Genomic DNA, 16,705 nt, shown 5'->3' on the forward strand with positions numbered 1-16,705 from the left:
CTACAAAATTACACATTATTATCCCAGCCAATGACGTTCCACCTGCCGACAGGACTGGCCGAGCGTTAGTCCGTCGGCATCCAAAGGCCCTTCCCCTCTGAACAGGGAGCTAACTAGGTGGAACCCAGTAGATTCAAGGAGGTCACTAATATTGGAATAGGCCGAAGGAGCCATTGTCTTGTCCGAATCCCTGGACCCTCGAATAAGCCCGAGGGCCGGTACCTGAACTCACTATCCAGGAGAAACGCACTCCCGTACGTACCAGACCCTCAATTCAACTTGGGACCGGGGTGGGGGGTCACGTTTCGAGTTAGGGGGTCACAATTAGGGTCAGGGGTCACGTTTGGCGTCGGGGTCGTGTCGAGGGTCGGGGGGGGTGCCACGTTTGGTGTCGACCTCAGGTTGAGGGTCAGGGGTCACGTTTGGGCTCAGGGGTCACAGTTGGGGTCAGGGGTCATGTTGAGAGGCAGGGGCCGCAATTAGGGTCCAGGATCATGTTTGGGGTCAGGGGTCACGTTTGGTGTCAGGGGTCATGTTTAGGGTCGGGGGGGGTCGCGTTGAGGGTCGGGGGGTCGCGTTGAGGGTCGGGGGTCGCGTTGAGGGTCGGGGGGGTCGCGATCGGGATGAGAGCTGGTATGAGGGAAATAATCTATCTCCTCTCTCCCTCGCAGGCCCTGATTTACCCCGATGAGGCTGGATTCCCCCTCGGAGGGCCTGGTGATAAACTCTATTACATGTTGCAAATCCACTACGATAATCCCCAAGCAAAGAGTGGTAAGGTCTCTGTCCCCATCCTCCTACACCCCCCCTCCCTATCTCTGTAACCTCCGACACCCCCCTCCCTATCTCTGTAACCTCCGACACCCCACCTCCCTATCTCTGTAACCTCCTACACCCCACCTCCCTATCTCTGTAACCTCCTACACCCCCCTCCCTATCTCTGGAACCTCCGACACCCCCCCTCCCTATCCCTGTAACCTCCTACACCCCCCTCCCTATCTCTGTAACCTCCGACACCCCCCCTCCCTATCCCTGTAACCTCCTACACCCCCTCCCTATCTCTGTAACCTCCTACACCTCCTCCCTATCCCTGTAACCTCCTACACCCCCCTCCCTATCTCTGTAACCTCCGACACCCCCCCTCCCTATCCCTGTAACCTCCTACACCCCCCTCCCTATCTCTGTAACCTCCTACACCCGCCTCCCTATCTCTGTAACCTCCTACACCCCCCTCCCTATCCCTGTAACCTCCTACACCCCCCTCCCTATCTCTGTAACCTCCTACACCCCCTCCCTATCTCTGTAACCTCCTACACCCCCCTCCCTATCTCTGTAACCTCCGACACCCCCCCTCCCTATCCCTGTAACCTCCTACACCCCCCTCCCTATCTCTGTAACCTCCTACACCCCCTCCCTATCTCTGCAACCTCCTACACCCCCCTCCCTATCTCTGTAACCTCCTACACCCCCCTCCCTATCTCTGTAACCTCCTACACCCCCCTCCCTATCTCTGTAACCTCCTACACCCCCCTCCCTATCACTGTAACCCCTACACCCCCCCTCCCTATCCCTGTAACCTCCTACACCCCCCTCCCTATCTCTGTAACCTCCTACACCCCCCCATCTCTGTAACCTCCTCCAGCCCCCCTACACCCCCTCCCTATCTCTGTAGCCCCCTACACCCCCTCCCTATCTCTGTAACATGCGTCATGTTGCAACTGTACACAACTCTGGTGCGGCCGCACTTGGAGTATTGTGTGCAGTTCTGGTCCCCACATTACAGGAAGGATGTGGAGGCTTTGGAGAGGGTGCAGAGGAGGTTTACCAGGATGTTGCCTGGTATGGAGGGGAGGTCCTATGAGGAGAGACTGAGGGATTTGGGGTTGTTTTCGCTGGAAAGAAGGCGGCTAAGAGGGGATCTTATTGAAACATATAAGATGATTAGAGGTTTAGATAGGGTGGATGGTGATAGCCTTTTTCCTCGGATGGAGAAAGCTCGCACGAGGGGGCATGGCTTTAAATTAAGGGGGGGTAGTTATAGGACGGATGTCAGAGGTAGGTTCTTTACCCAGAGGGTGGTGAGGGATTGGAATGCCCTGCCTGCTGCAGTTGTAAATGCGCCTAGTTTGGGGGCGTTTAAGAGATCCGTGGATAGGTTTATGGACGGAAAGGGTTTGGTTTAGGTTAGAGGGTCATTGTTTTGTAACTGGTCGGCGCAACATCGTGGGCCGAAGGGCCTGTTCTGCGCTGTAATGTTCTATGTTCTATGTAACCTCCTCCAGCCCCCTACACCCCCTCCCTATCTCTGTAACCCCCTACACCCCCTCCCTATCTCTGTAACCCCCTACACCCCCTCCCTATCTCTGTAACCCCCTACACCCCCTCCCTATCTCTGTAACCCCCTACACCCCCTCCCTATCTCTGTAACCCCCTACACCCCCTCCCTATCTCTGTAACCCCCTACACCCCCTCCCCTATCTCTGTAACCCCCTACACCCCCTCCCTATCTCTGTAACCCCCTACACCCCCTCCCTATCTCTGTAACCCCCTACACCCCCTCCCTATCTCTGTAACCCCCTACACCCCCTCCCTATCTCTGTAACCCCCTACACCCCCTCCCTATCTCTGTAACCCCCTACACCCCCTCCCTATCTCTGTAACCCCCTACACCCCCTCCCTATCTCTGTAACCCTCTACACCCCCTCCCTATCTCTGTAACCCCCTACACCCCCTCCCTATCTCTGTAACCACCTCCAGCCCCCTACACCCCCTCCCTATCTCTGTAACCTCCTCCAGCCCCCTACACCCCCTCCCTATCTCTGTACTCTCTCCAGCCCCCTACACCCCCTCCCTATCTCTGTAACCCCCTCCAGCCCACTACACCCCCTCCCTATCTCTGTAACCCCCTACACCCCCTCCCTATCTCTGTAACCCCCTACACCCCCTCCCTATCTCTGTAACCCCCTACACCCCCTCCCTATCTCTGTAACCCCCTACACCCCCCTCCCTATCTCTGTAACCCCCTACACCCCCTCCCTATCTCTGTAACCTCCTCCAGCCCCTTACACCCCCTCCCTATCTCTGTAACCTCCTCCAGCCCCTTACACCCCCTCCCTATCTCTGTAACCCCCTACACCCCCTCCCTATCTCTGTAACCTCCTCCAGCCCCCTAAATCCCCTCCCTATCTCTGTAACCCCCTACACCCCCTACACCCCCTCCCTATCTCTGTAACCTCCTCCAGCCCCCTGCACCCCCTCCCTGTCTCTGTAACGTCCTCCCAGCCCCCTACACCCCCTCCCTATCTCTGTAACCCCCTCCAGCCCCCTACACCCCCTCCCTATCTCTGTAACCTCCTCCAGCCCCCTACACCCCCTCCCTATCTCTGTAACCCTCTATGTGACAGTTCTATTTCCTGTCTAAGTGTTGTGTTAACCTGAAATTTTTTATTTTACAGACAACACTCTAACCCTGAGGAAGCAGAATGCAGCGCTCGGCTTAGGTTAGGGTTTAGTTGAGTTTATTAGTGTTGCAAGTAGATTTACATTAACACCGCAATGAAGTTACTGTGGAAAATCCTGTAGTCGCCACACCCCTGCTCGGGGTTACACTGAGGGAGAATTTAACACGGCCCCAGTGCACCCCAACCAGCACTTCTATCTGACTGTGGGAGAAAACCCATGCAGGCACGGGGAGAATGTGCAGAGCCTAGACAAACAGTGACCCGAGGCCGGGAATCGAACCCGGGTCCCTGGCGCCGTGGGGCCGCTGTGCTAACCCACTAATTTAATATAATTTGATTTATTATTGCCACATGTATTGGGATACAGTGAAAAGTATTGTTTCTTGTGTGCTATACAGATAAAGCATGCTGTTCATAGAGAAGGAAAGGAGAGAGTGCAGAATGTAGTGTTACAGTCACAGCGAGGGTGTAGAGAAAGATCAGCTTAATATTTGATTTGATTTATTATTGTCACTGGGATACAGTGAAAAGTATTGTTTCTTGTGCGCTTTACAGACAAAGCATACCGTTCATAGAGAAGGAAAGGAGAGAGTGCAGAATGTAGTGTTACAGTCACAGCGAGGGTGTAGAGAAAGATCGGCTTAATATTTGATTTGATTTATTATTGTCACTGGGATAGAGTGAAAAGTATTGTTTCTCGCGCACTATACAGACAAAGCATACTGTTCATAGAGAAGGAAAGGAGAGGGTGCAGAACGTAGTGTTACAGTCACAGCGAGGGTGTAGAGAAAGATCAGCTTAATATTTGATTTGATTTGATTTATTATTGTCACTGGGATACAGTGAAAAGTATTGTTTCTCGTGTGTTATACAGATAAAGCATGCCGTTCATAGAGAAGGAAAGGAGAGGGTGCAGAATGTAGTGTTACAGTCACAGCGAGGGTGTAGAGAAAGATCAGCTTAATGCGAGGTGGGTCCATTCAAAAGTCTGACAGCAGCAGGGAAGAAGCTGTTCTTGAGTCGGTCGGTACGGGACCTCAGACTTTTGTACCTTTTTCCCCCGACGGAAGAAGGTGGAAGAGAGAATGTCCGGGGGGTGTGTGGGGTGGGGGGTTGGGGGGGGGGGGGGTCCTTGATTATCCCGGCTGCTTTTCCCCCCCCCCGAGGCAGCGGGAAGTGTAGACGGAGTCAATGGATGGGAGGCTGGTTTGTGTGATGGGATTGACTGGGATATGTAGGGTTGCCTGATGGATATGGCGTTGGACTCTCTCTCTCTCCCTCTCTCTAGGGGTGGTGGACAATTCTGGATTTAGGCTACATGTGACGACGAGCCTCCGGAAGTACGACATCGGGATTCTCTGGACTGGGCTGATGGTCGGGCAGTTCCTGGTGCTACCCCCCAACGTACCATCCTTCAAGACCTATGGTTACTGCGACACCAGCCCCGTCAACAAGGTAAGCCCGACCCGGGGCCACAGCCTGGGGATGGGCTGTGGAAAGGCCCCAGCCTTCCAACAGACCACCCCCCCCCATAATCCCCGGCGGTGCAGGAGGAGAGGCCACCCCTCCTGTACCCACCCTCCGACACGGCACCTTACCCAGGGTCACCCTACGTCCGCAACTCCACACACTTACCCCGCTAATCTCCCCCCGAACATGGACACTAAGGGACAATTTAGCATGGCCAATCCACCCAACCTACACATCTTTGGACACTAAGGGACAATTTAGCATGGCCAATCCACCTAACCTACACATCTTTGGACACTAAGGGACAATTTAGCATGGCCAATCCATCTAACCTGCACATCTTTGGACACTAAGGAGACAATTTAGCATGGCCAATCCATCTAACCTGCACATCTTTGGACACTAAGGGACAATTTAGCATGGCCAATCCACCCTAACCTACACATCTTTGGACACTAAGGGACAATTTAGCATGGCCAATCCACCCTAACCTACACATCTTTGGACACTAAGGGACAATTTAGTATGGCCAATCCACCCTAACCTACACATCTTTGGACACTAAGGGACAATTTAGCATGGCCAATCCATCTAACCGGCACATCTTTGGACACTAAGGGACAATTTAGCATGGCCAATCCACCCAACCTACACATCTTTGGACACTAAGGGACAATTTAGCATGGCCAATCCACCTAACCTACACATCTTTGGACACTAAGGGACAATTTAGCATGGCCAATCCATCTAACCTGCACATCTTTGGACACTAAGGAGACAATTTAGCATGGCCAATCCATCTAACCTGCACATCTTTGGACACTAAGGGACAATTTAGCATGGCCAATCCACCCTAACCTACACATCTTTGGACACTAAGGGACAATTTAGCATGGCCAATCCACCCTAACCTACACATCTTTGGACACTAAGGGACAATTTAGCATGGCCAATCCACCCTAACCTACACATCTTTGGACACTAAGGGACAATTTAGCATGGCCAATCCATCTAACCGGCACATCTTTGGACACTAAGGAGACAATTTAGTGTGGCCAATCCACCCAACCTGCACATCTTTGGATACTAAGGGACAATTTAGCATGGCCAATCCATCTAACCTGCACATCTTTGGACACTAAGGGACAATTTAGCATGGCCAATCCACCCTAACCTACACATCTTTGGACACTAAGGGGCAATTTAGCATGGCCAATCCACCCAACCTGCACATCTTTGGACACTAAGGGGCAATTTGGCATGGCCAATCCCCCTAACCTACACGTCTTTGGACACTAAGGGGCAATTTAGCATGGCCAATCCACCCAACCTACACATCTTTGGACACTAAGGGGCAATTTAGCATGGCCAATCCACCCAACCTGCACATCTTTGGACACTAAGGGACAATTTAGCATGGCCAATCCGCCCAACCTACACATCTTTGGACACTAAGGGACAATTTAGCATGGCCAATCCACGGAACAGACACATCTTTGGACACAAAGGGGCAATTTAGCATGGCCAATCCATCCAACCTGCACATCTTTGGACACTAAGGGACAATTTAGCATGGCCAATCCACCCAACCTACACATCTTTGGACACTAAGGGACAATTTAGCATGGCCAATCCACCCTAACCTACACATCTTTGGACACTAAGGGGCAATTTAACATGGCCAATCAAAAAGATATGTATCCCAGCCTTAAGTATCCTCTCTGTGGCAAGGAATTCCAAAGGTTTGCAACTCTCCAGGAGAAGGAATTACTCCTCATCTCAATATTAAATTGATCCAGAACTGGGGGAGGGGGGTCATTGTTTGAGGATAAGGGGTAAACCTTTTAGAACTGAGGTGAGGGGAAATTTCTTCACCCAAAGGGTGGGAAATGTGTAGAATTCACTCCCACAGAAAGTAGCTGAGGCCAAAACGCTGTGAGATTTTGAGAAGAAATTAGACGGGGCTAAAGGGATGGAGGGATACGGGGCGGGGGAGGAAGGGGGAGGATCGGGATGTAGGATTTGATGATCAGCCGAGAATTCATAATGAATTAGTGTCCGAATGGCCTCTTCCTGCTTCTGGTTTCTGTGTTTCTACCTAAATTGGTTGGTTAATTTTGTTATTTCTCCAACAGCAGGATATTAAGAATCACATAGATATGCAAATATTTGGCTCAATCCTTCACACACACCTTGTCGGGTCTGGAGTCCGCGTCTTGCAGTTCAGGTGAGGAGGTTTCTCCGTCGAGGCTTGTCTGTCGCCCTTCCCGGGAACCCTCCACCCCGTGTCCTCGCTGTCAACCTCCCCCTTCCCCCAGGTATCAGTTTTCAACGTAACTGGGAGGGGAGGGGGTGGGTGAGAGAGCCAACTCCACCCTCCCTTCCCCCTCCCTGTATCCGATCAGGTTACAGGCTGCCCAATATGTGTGTGTAACTGGGAGGAGGTGGGCGAGAGGGTTAATCCCCCCCCCCTCGCCCTCTCCTGCATTCGATCAGGCTGCCTGGGTTATGGGTAACTGGCATAAGGTGGGTGAGAGGGCAAATGCCCCATCTCTCACCGATTGGGTTAAGGGCTGCCCAGTTTGTGGGTCTCTGGGGTGAGGTGGCTGAGAGTGTTATTGCAACCCCCCCCTTCTCTCTGATAGGTGAATGGGCTGCCAGGTGTGTGTGTGTCGGGGGTGGGGGGGGGGTGGTTAGGTTATGTTTGGAGGGTTTACAGTTCAAGTAATGGCAGAAGGCTGTACTTTTCTTTGTTCGTTGTAGAGATGGAAAGCAGATTGGGGTCATCACACAGGACAATTCCTACGACTTCAACCTTCAGGAGTCACGGATGCTGAGGGAGGCAGTGGCTGTGCGACGCGTAAGTAGTGCCTGTTCATTGCAACCGTGCGCAAGTGTACCAGCTGTCGCTGAACTGTCACGCGTAGCCTCTGCAAGATGCCCCCGCAGCGACTCGCCGGGGCTCCTGCGACAGCACCTTCCGAACCTGCCACCTCTAGAAAGGTGGGGGCAGTGCTGGGAAGCAGACACATCCACCGCCTGCAGGTCCCCCCCCCCCCCCCGCCCCCAAACCCCATCCCGACTTGGAAACATATCGGCCGTTCCTTCACTGTGGCCGGGGTCAGAATCCCGGAACTCCCTCCCTAACAGCGCCGTGGGTGTACCTACACCACACACACACACACTCGGGGACTGACTGATGTCCAATAACAATCCCGGAACTCCCTCCCTAACAGCGCCTTGGGTGTACCTACACCACACACACACACACGGGGACTGACTGACGTCCAATAACAATCCCGGAACTCCCTCCCTAACAGCGCCGTGGGTGTACCTACACCACACACACACACACGGGGACTGACTGACGTCCAATAACAATCCCGGAACTCCCCTCCCTAACAGCGCCGTGGGTGTACCTACACCACACACACACGGGGACTGACTGATGTCCAACAACAATCCCGGAACTCCCTCCCTAACAGCGCCGTGGGTGTACCTACACCACACACACACGGGGACTGACTGATGTCCAACAACAATCCTGGAACTCCCTCCCTAACAGCGCCGTGGGTGTACCTACACCACACACACACACACGGGGACTGACTGATGTCCAACAACAATCCCGGAACTCCCTCCCTAACAGCGCCGTGGGTGTACCTACACCCCACACACACACGGGGACTGACTGATGTCCAACAACAATCCCGGAACTCCCTCCCTAACAGCGCCGTGGGTGTACCTACACCACACACACGGGGCTGCCTCGTACACCTCCTTTAAACCTTGCCCCTCGCACCTTAAACCTGTACCCTCCTAGTTCCACCCTGGGGAAAAAGCTTCTGACTCTCCACTCTGTCCCTCATCATCTTGTAGACTTCTTTCAGGTCTCTCCCCCTCAACCTCCAGTGAGAACGAACCAAGTTTCTCCAACCTCTCCTCGTAGCGAATGTCCCCTCCGTACCAGGGGGCAACATCCTGGTAAATCTTTTCTGGAACCCTCTCCAAAGCCTCCACATCCTTTTTTGATTTGATTTGATTTATTATTGTCTCTGGGATACAGTGAAAAGTATTGTTTCTCGCACGCTATACAGACAAAGCATACCGTTCATAGAGAAGGAAAGGAGAGGGTGCAGAATGTAGTGTTACAGTCACAGCGAGGGTGTAGAGAAAGATCAGCTTAATATTTGATTTATTATTGTCACTGGGATACAGTGAAAAGTATTGTTTCTCGCGCGCTGTACAGACAAAGCATACCATTCATAGAGAAGGAAAGGAGAGGGTGCAGAATGTAGTGTTACAGTCACAGCGAGGGTGTAGAGAAAGATCAGCTTAACGCGAGGTGGGTCCATTCAAAAGTCTGACAGCAGCAGGGAAGAAGCTGTTCTTGAGTCGGTCGGTACGGGACCTCAGACTTTTGTACCTTTTTCCCCGACGGAAGAAGGTGGAAGAGAGAATGTCCGGGGTGTGTGGGTTGGGGGGGGGTCCTTGATTATCCCGGCTGCTTTTCCCCTGAGGCAGCGGGAAGTGTAGACGGAGTCAATGGATGGGAGGCTGGTTTGTGTGATGGGATTGGGGGCTACGTTCACCACCCCTTTTGTAGTTCCTTGCGGTCTTGGGCAGAGCAGGATCCCAGACCGAGCTGTGATCCAACCAGAAAGAATGCTTTCTGTGGGGGCATCTGTAAAAGTCGGTGAGAGTCCGTAGCGGACGTGCCAAATTCCTGGTAGTGTGGCGGTCCAGAATTGCAGACGATGTTCCAAGTGCGAACCAACATACAGAGCGCCGGCTCTGGACAAGGGAACTGAAATGTGCAGAGTGTCGATGTGTCTCTCGCGAGGGGAAAAGGGGAATGTAATAAGTTTGTATAATTTCTGATTCATTCTTAGGGTGACGTACTTATAACAGAGTGTACCTACAACACAAAGGGACGGAGCACCCTGTCCTGGGTAAGGATTTATTGACAGAGATACGGTGTGGGGTATATCAGAGTGTTAGGGTGAGGGATGTGGGGTATATCAGAGTGTTAGGGTTAGGGTGAGGGGTGTGGGGTATATCAGAGTGTTACAGTGAGGGGTGTGGGATATATCAGAATGTTACAGTGAGGGGTGTGGGATATATCAGAGTGTTACAGTGAGGGGTGTGGGATATATCAGAGTGTTACAGTGAGGGGTGTGGGGTATATCAGAGTGTTACAGTGAGGGGTGTGGGATATATCAGAGTGTTACAGTGAGGGGTGTGGGATATATCAGAGTGTTACAGTGAGGGGTGTGGGATATATCAAAGTGTTACAGTGAGGGGTGTGGGATATATCAGAGTGTTACAGTGAGGGGTGTGGGATATATCAGGGTGTTACAGTGAGGGGGTGTGGGATATATCAGAGTGTTACAGTGAGGGGTGTGGGATATATCAGAGTGTTACAGTGAGGGGTGTGGGATATATCAGGGTGTTACAGTGAGGGGTGTGGGATATATCAGAGTGTTACAGTGAGGGGTGTGGGATATATCAGAGTGTTACAGTGAGGGGTGTGGGGTATATCAGAGTGTTACAGTGAGGGGTGTGGGGTATATCAGAGTGTTACAGTGAGGGGGTGTGGGATATATCAGAGTGTTACAGTGAGGGGTGTGGGGTATATCAGAGTGTTACAGTGAGAGGTGTGGGATATATCAGAGTGTTACAGTGAGGGGTGTGGGGTATATCAGAGTGTTACGGTGAGGGGTGTGGGGTATATCAGAGTGTTACAGTGAGGGGTGTGGGGTATATCAGAGTGTTACAGTGAGGGGTGTGGGGTATATCAGAGTGTTACAGTGAGGGGGTGTGGGATATATCAGAGTGTTACAGTGAGGGGTGTGGGGTATATCAGAGTGTTGCAGTGAGGGGTGTGGGATATATCAGAGTGTTACAGTGAGGGGTGTGGGATATATCAGAGTGTTACAGTGAGGAGTGTGGGGTATATCAGAGTGTTACAGTGAGGGGTGTGGGATATATCAGAGTGTTACAGTGAGGGGTGTGGGGTATATCAGAGTGTTACAGTGAGGGGTGTGGGATATATCAGAGTGTTACAGTGAGGGGTGTGGGGTATATCAGAGTGTTACAGTGAGGGGTGTGGGATATATCAGAGTGTTACAGTGAGGGGTGTGGGATATATCAGAGTGTTACAGTGAGGGGTGTGGGATATATCAGAGTGTTACAGTGAGGGGTGTGGGATATATCAGAGTGTTACAGTGAGTGGTGTGGGATATATCAGTGTGTTACAGTGAGGGGTGTGGGATATATCAGAGTGTTACAGTGAGGGGTGTGGGGTATGTCAGAGTGTTACAGTGAGGGGGTGTGGGATATATCAGAGTGTTACAGTGAGGGGTGTGGGATATATCAGAGTGTTACAGTGAGGGGTGTGGGATATATCAGAGTGTTACAGTGAGGGGTGTGGGATATATCAGAGTGTTACAGTGAGGGGTGTGGGATATATCAGAGTGTTACAGTGAGGGGTGTGGGATATATCAGAGTGTTACAGTGAGGGGTGTGGGATATATCAGAGTGTTACAGTGAGGGGTGTGGGATATAGCAGAGTGTTACAGTGAGGGGTGTGGGATATATCAGAGTGTTACAGTGAGGGTGTGGGGTATATCAGAGTGTGTGGAACTGAACTGATTTCCTTCTCTAACAGGGTGGCTTAACAACTAATGAAGAAATGTGTCTTGCGTTCTTGTACTATTACCCCAAGAATGAGTTGCTGATGTGTCTCAGTTACCAGACTGCAGAGATGGCATCCAAACTGCTCAATGTTTCTGGAGATTCGTAGGTGGCCTAATTATCCCCTTGCAAAACTTTCCCTCCAGCCCCCTACACCCCCTCCCTATCTCTCCTCCAGCCCCTACATCCCTCCCTATCTCTGTAACCTCCTCCAGCCTCCTACACCCCCTCCCTATCTCTGTAACCCCCTCCAGCCCCCTACACCCCCTCCCTATCTCTGTAACCTCCTCCAGCCCCCCTACACCCCCTCCCTATCTCTGCAACCTCCTACACCCTTCCCTATCTCTGTAACCTCCTCCAGCCCCCCTACACCCCCTCCCTATCTCTGTAACCTCCTCCAGCCCCCTACACCCCCTCCCTATCTCTGTAACCTCCTACACCCCCTCCCTATCTCTGTAATCTCCTCCAGCCCCCTACACCCCCTCCCTATCTCTGTAACCTCCTCCAGCCCCCTACACCCCCTCCCTATCTCTGTAACATCCTCCAGCCCCCTACACCCCCTCCCTATCTCTGTAACCTCCTCCAGCTCCCTACACCCCCTCCCTATCTCTGTAACCTCCTCCAGCCCCCTACACCCCCTCCCTATCTCTGTAACATCCTCCAGCCCCCTACACCCCCTCCCTATCTCTGTAACCTTCTCCAGCCCCTCTACACCCCCTCCCTATCTCTGTAACCTCCTCCAGCCCCCTACACCCCCTCCCTATCTCTGTAACCCCCTCCAGCCCCCTACACCCCCTCCCTATCTCTGTAACCTCCTCCAGCCCCCCTACACCCCCTCCCTATCTCTGCAACCTCCTACACCCTTCCCTATCTCTGTAACCTCCTCCAGCCCCTACACCCCCTCCCTATCTCTGTAACCTCCTCCAGCCCCCTACACCTCCTCCCTATCTCTGTAACCTCCTACACCCCCTCCCTATCTCTGTAACCTCCTACACCCCCTCCCTATCTCTGTAACCTCCTACACCCCCTCCCTATCTCTGTAACCTCCTACACCCCCTCCCTATCTCTGTAATCTCCTCCAGCCCCCTACACCCCCTCCCTATCTCTGTAACCTCCTCCAGCCCCCTACACCCCCTCCCTATCTCTGTAACCTCCTCCCAGCCCCCTACACCCCCTCCCTATCTCTGCAACCTCCTACACCCTTCCCTATCTCTGTAACCCTCCTCCAGCCCCCTACACCCCCTCCCTATCCCTGTAACCTCCTCCAGCCCCCCTACACCCCCTCCCTATCCCTGTAACCCCCTACACCCCCTCCCTATCTCTGTAACCCCCTCCAGCCCCCTACACCCCCTCCCTATCCCTGTAACCTCCTCCCAGCCCCCTACACCCCCTCCCTATCTCTGTAACCCCCTCCCAGCCCCCCACACCCCCTCCCTATCTCTGCAACCTCCTACACCCCTCCCTATCTCTGTAACCTCCTCCAGCCCCCCTACACCCCTTCCCTATCTCTGTAACCTCCTCCCAGCACCCCCTCCACAACCCTCCCTCTCGATCCACTTTGGTGGCAGTAATAGGGAGGACAGATTATTCCCTGTGTGGGTGTAAATTGAGAGAGGGGGATACGCGGCCAGACCTGTGCGCCCTGAGTCTCTGACAGTCAGTGCGCAGGTACAGTGGGCAGTGAAGCAGGGAAATGGTATGTTGGCCTTCAGAGCGAGAGGATTCGAGTAGAGGAATAGGGATATTTTGCTGCAATTTCACAGGGTGTTGGTGAGACCACACCTGGAGTATTGTGGACAGTTTTACTGTAATTGTACAGGGTGTTGGGGAGACCACACCTGGAGTATTGTGGACAGTTTTACTGTAATTGTACAGGGTGTTGGGGAGACCACACCTGGAGTATTGTGGACAGTTTTACTGTAATTGTACAGGGTGTTGGGGAGACCACACCTGGAGTATTGTGGACAGTTTTGGTCTCCGTATCTGGGGAAGGATGTTCCTTGTTACAGAGGGAGCACAGCGAGGGTTTCCCAGGCTGATTCCTGGGACGGCAGGTCTGTCATATGAGGAGAGACTCAGTGGGTTAGGATTATATTCGCTGGAGTTTAGAAGAGGGAGAGGGGGATCTGATAGAAACTGATAAAATTCTAACAGGGTGAGACAGGGGAGATTCGGAAAGAATGTTCCCCATGGTGGGGGGGGAGCCCAGAACCAGGGGGGTCATAGTTTGAGGATAAGGGGTAAACCTTTTAGGACTGAGATGAGGAGAAATTTCTTCACCCAGAGGGTGGTGGGATTCACTCCCACAGAAAGTAGTGGGGGCCAAAACGTCGTGAGATTTTGGGAAGAGGTTAGATATCGCTCTTGGGGCTCCAGGGTTGAGAGATTTTGGGGGGGGGGGTTGCGGGAAGGGGGACCATCAGGATGTTTGGATTCGATGATCACTGTAATACAGGTGGCACAGCGGGTTCGCGCTGCTGACTCACAGCGCCAGGGTTCGATTCCCGGCTCGGGGGGGTCACTGCCAGTGTGGAGTCTGCGCATTCTCCCCGTGCCTGCGTGGGTTTCTGCCGAGCGCTCCGGTTTCCTCCCACAGTCTGAAAGACGGGCGGGTTAGGGTGGATTGGGCCGTGCTAAATTCTCCCTCAGTCTCCAAAGATCTACAGGTTGGGTGGATTGGCCATGCTAAATTGTCCCTTAGTGTCCAAAGATGTGTAGGTTGGGTGGATTGGCCATGCTAAATTGTCCCTTAGTGTCCAAAGATGTGTAGGTTGGGTGGATTGGCCATGCTAAATTGTCCCTTAGTGTCCAAAGATGTGCAGGTTAGGGTGGATTGGCCATGCTAAATTGTCCCTTAGTGTCCAAAGATGTGCAGGTTGGGTGGATTGGCCATGCTAAATTGTCCCTTAGTGTCCAAAGATGTGTAGGTTGGGTGGATTGGCCATGCTAAATTGTCCCTTAATGTCCAAAGACGTGCAGGTTAGGTGGATTGGCCGTGATAAATTGTCCCTTAGTGTCCAAAGATGTGTAGGTTAGGGTGGATTGGCCATGCTAAATTGTCCCTTAGTGTCCAAAGATGTGTAGGTTAGGGTGGATTGGCCATGCTAAATTGTCCCTTAGTGTCCAAAGATGTGTAGGTTAGGGTGGATTGGCCATGCTAAATTGTCCCTTAGTGTCCAAAGATGTGTAGGTTAGGGTGGATTGGCCATGCTAAATTGTCCCTTAGTGTCCAAAGATGTGTAGGTTAGGGTGGATTGGCCATGCTAAATTGTCCCTTAGTGTCCTAAGATGTGTAGGTTGGGTGGATTGGCCATGCTAAATTGTCCCTTAGTGTCCAAAGATGTGTAGGTTAGGGTGGATTGGCCATGCTAAATTGTCCCTTAGTGTCCAAAGATGTGTAGGTTGAGTGGATTGGCCATGCTAAATTGTCCCTTAGGCTCCTGCTTTGAGTTTCTATGAGAGACAAAGAGGGAGACAGAGAGAGAGAGAGACAGAGGGAGGGGGAGGGAGACAGAGACAGTTGAGAGAGAGAGAGAGAGAGAGAGAGGGGATTGAAGTTATGAAGGAGAGAGGGTATCTCCAGTGCTCTCTGTGTGTGGGAGCTTCGGTGCGTGAGGATCGGTGACACTGATTTGGGGAGTTTTGGGATTCACATCATTTTTTAAATGAGTCTCTCTCTTTCCCTCCCTCTCTGTCTCCCTCTCTGTCTCCCTCTCTGTCTCCCTCTCTGTCTCCCTCTCTGTCTCCCTCTCTGTCTCCCTCTCTGTCTCTCCGTCTCTCCGTCCCTCCCTCTCTCCGTCCCTCCCTCCCTCTCTCCGTCCCTCCCTCCCTCTCTCCGTCCCTCCCTCCCTCTCTCCGTCCCTCCCTCCCTCTCTCCGTCCCTCCCTCCCTCTCTCCGTCCCTCCCTCCCTCTCTCCGTCCCTCCCTCTCTCTCTCCGTCCCTCCCTCTCTCTCTCCGTCCCTCCCTCTCTCTCTCCGTCCCTCCCTCTCTCTCTCCGTCCCTCCCTCTCTCTCTCCGTCCCTCCCTCTCTCTCTCCGTCCCTCCCTCTCTCTCTCCGTCCCTCCCTCTCTCTCTCCGTCCCTCCCTCTCTCTCTCTCCGTCCCTCCCTCTCTCTCTCCGTCCCTCCCTCTCTCTCTCCGTCCCTCCCTCTCTCTCTCCGTCCCTCCCTCTCTCTCTCCGTCCCTCCCTCTCTCTCTCCGTCCCTCCCTCTCTCTCTCCGTCCCTCCCTCCCTCTCTCTGTCCCTCCCTCCCTCCCTCTCTCTCTCCCTCCCTCCCTCCCTCTCTCTCTCACTCTCTCTCTGTCCCTCTCTGTAGGGTTGATACGTTAATAAGGAATATGTGGGATTGGAGATGGAATGAGTCTCTGGCGAAGAACGTGGAAATCAAACTGCGGGACGGGAACCACCTTCAGGCCATCAGCACGGACATGGTGAGTGGTCAGTGTGCCGGCCCCCTCCTCCCTCGCCCCCCTCCCTCCCTCGCACCCTCGCCCCCTCTCACTCACTCTCTCTCTCTCTCTCTCTGTCCCGCAGAGTTACAGTGTGACTGTGGTGAAACTTCCCGAGATCCCGGAGGAGAGACGCCTTCCCTGCTCCAGGAATGTGCTGTCCGGAGGCTCCGTCCGCCTCGAGGGGGCTGCACTCGCCCTCCTCGCCGCCTCCTGCCTCCTGGTGGGAGCCTGAGGGAGAGGAGTGATGGTATCGCCCCCTCCCTCCCTTGCCTCACTCCATCATTCCTTCCCTCCCTCCGTATTCCCTCTCTCCCTCCGTATTCCCTCTCTCCCTCCGTATTCCCTCTCTCCCTCCGTATTCCCTCTCTCCCTCCGTATTCCCTCTCTCCCTCCCTATTCCCTCTCTCCCTCCCTATTCCCTCTCTCCCTCCCTATTCCCTCTCTCCCTCCCTATTCCCTCTCTCCCTCCCTATTCCCTCTCTCCCTCCCTATTCCCTCCCTCCTTTCCTCGCTCCCTCCCTCGCTCCCTCACTGACTCTGTCCCTCACTGACTCTGTCCCTCACTGACTCTGTCCCTCACTGACTCTGTCCCTCAATCACTCCCTCCCACTTCCGCCCTCACTCACC

The 16,705-nt window shown here is 53.2% G+C and overlaps 1 protein-coding gene across 1 annotated transcript; it reads left to right on the forward strand.

Moving 5' to 3' along the window:
* Positions 1-671: 671 nt before the first annotated feature.
* Positions 672-16,310, forward strand: LOC145340678 (DBH-like monooxygenase protein 2 homolog; the record flags this gene model as incomplete). The annotated part of the gene is made up of 8 exons (XM_080185140.1): positions 672-774; positions 4,750-4,916; positions 7,067-7,158; positions 7,695-7,791; positions 9,824-9,883; positions 11,602-11,732; positions 15,943-16,057; positions 16,161-16,310. Coding segments are annotated over 8 exons (915 nt in total), but the record flags the coding sequence as incomplete, so codon positions are not given.
* Between the last annotated feature and the right edge of the window lie 395 nt (positions 16,311-16,705).

Source organism: Carcharhinus amblyrhynchos, unplaced genomic scaffold, assembly GCF_965287045.1.
Source record: "Carcharhinus amblyrhynchos unplaced genomic scaffold, sCarAmb.v2.hapA chromosome_1278, whole genome shotgun sequence".
NCBI lineage: Eukaryota > Metazoa > Chordata > Chondrichthyes > Carcharhiniformes > Carcharhinidae > Carcharhinus > Carcharhinus amblyrhynchos.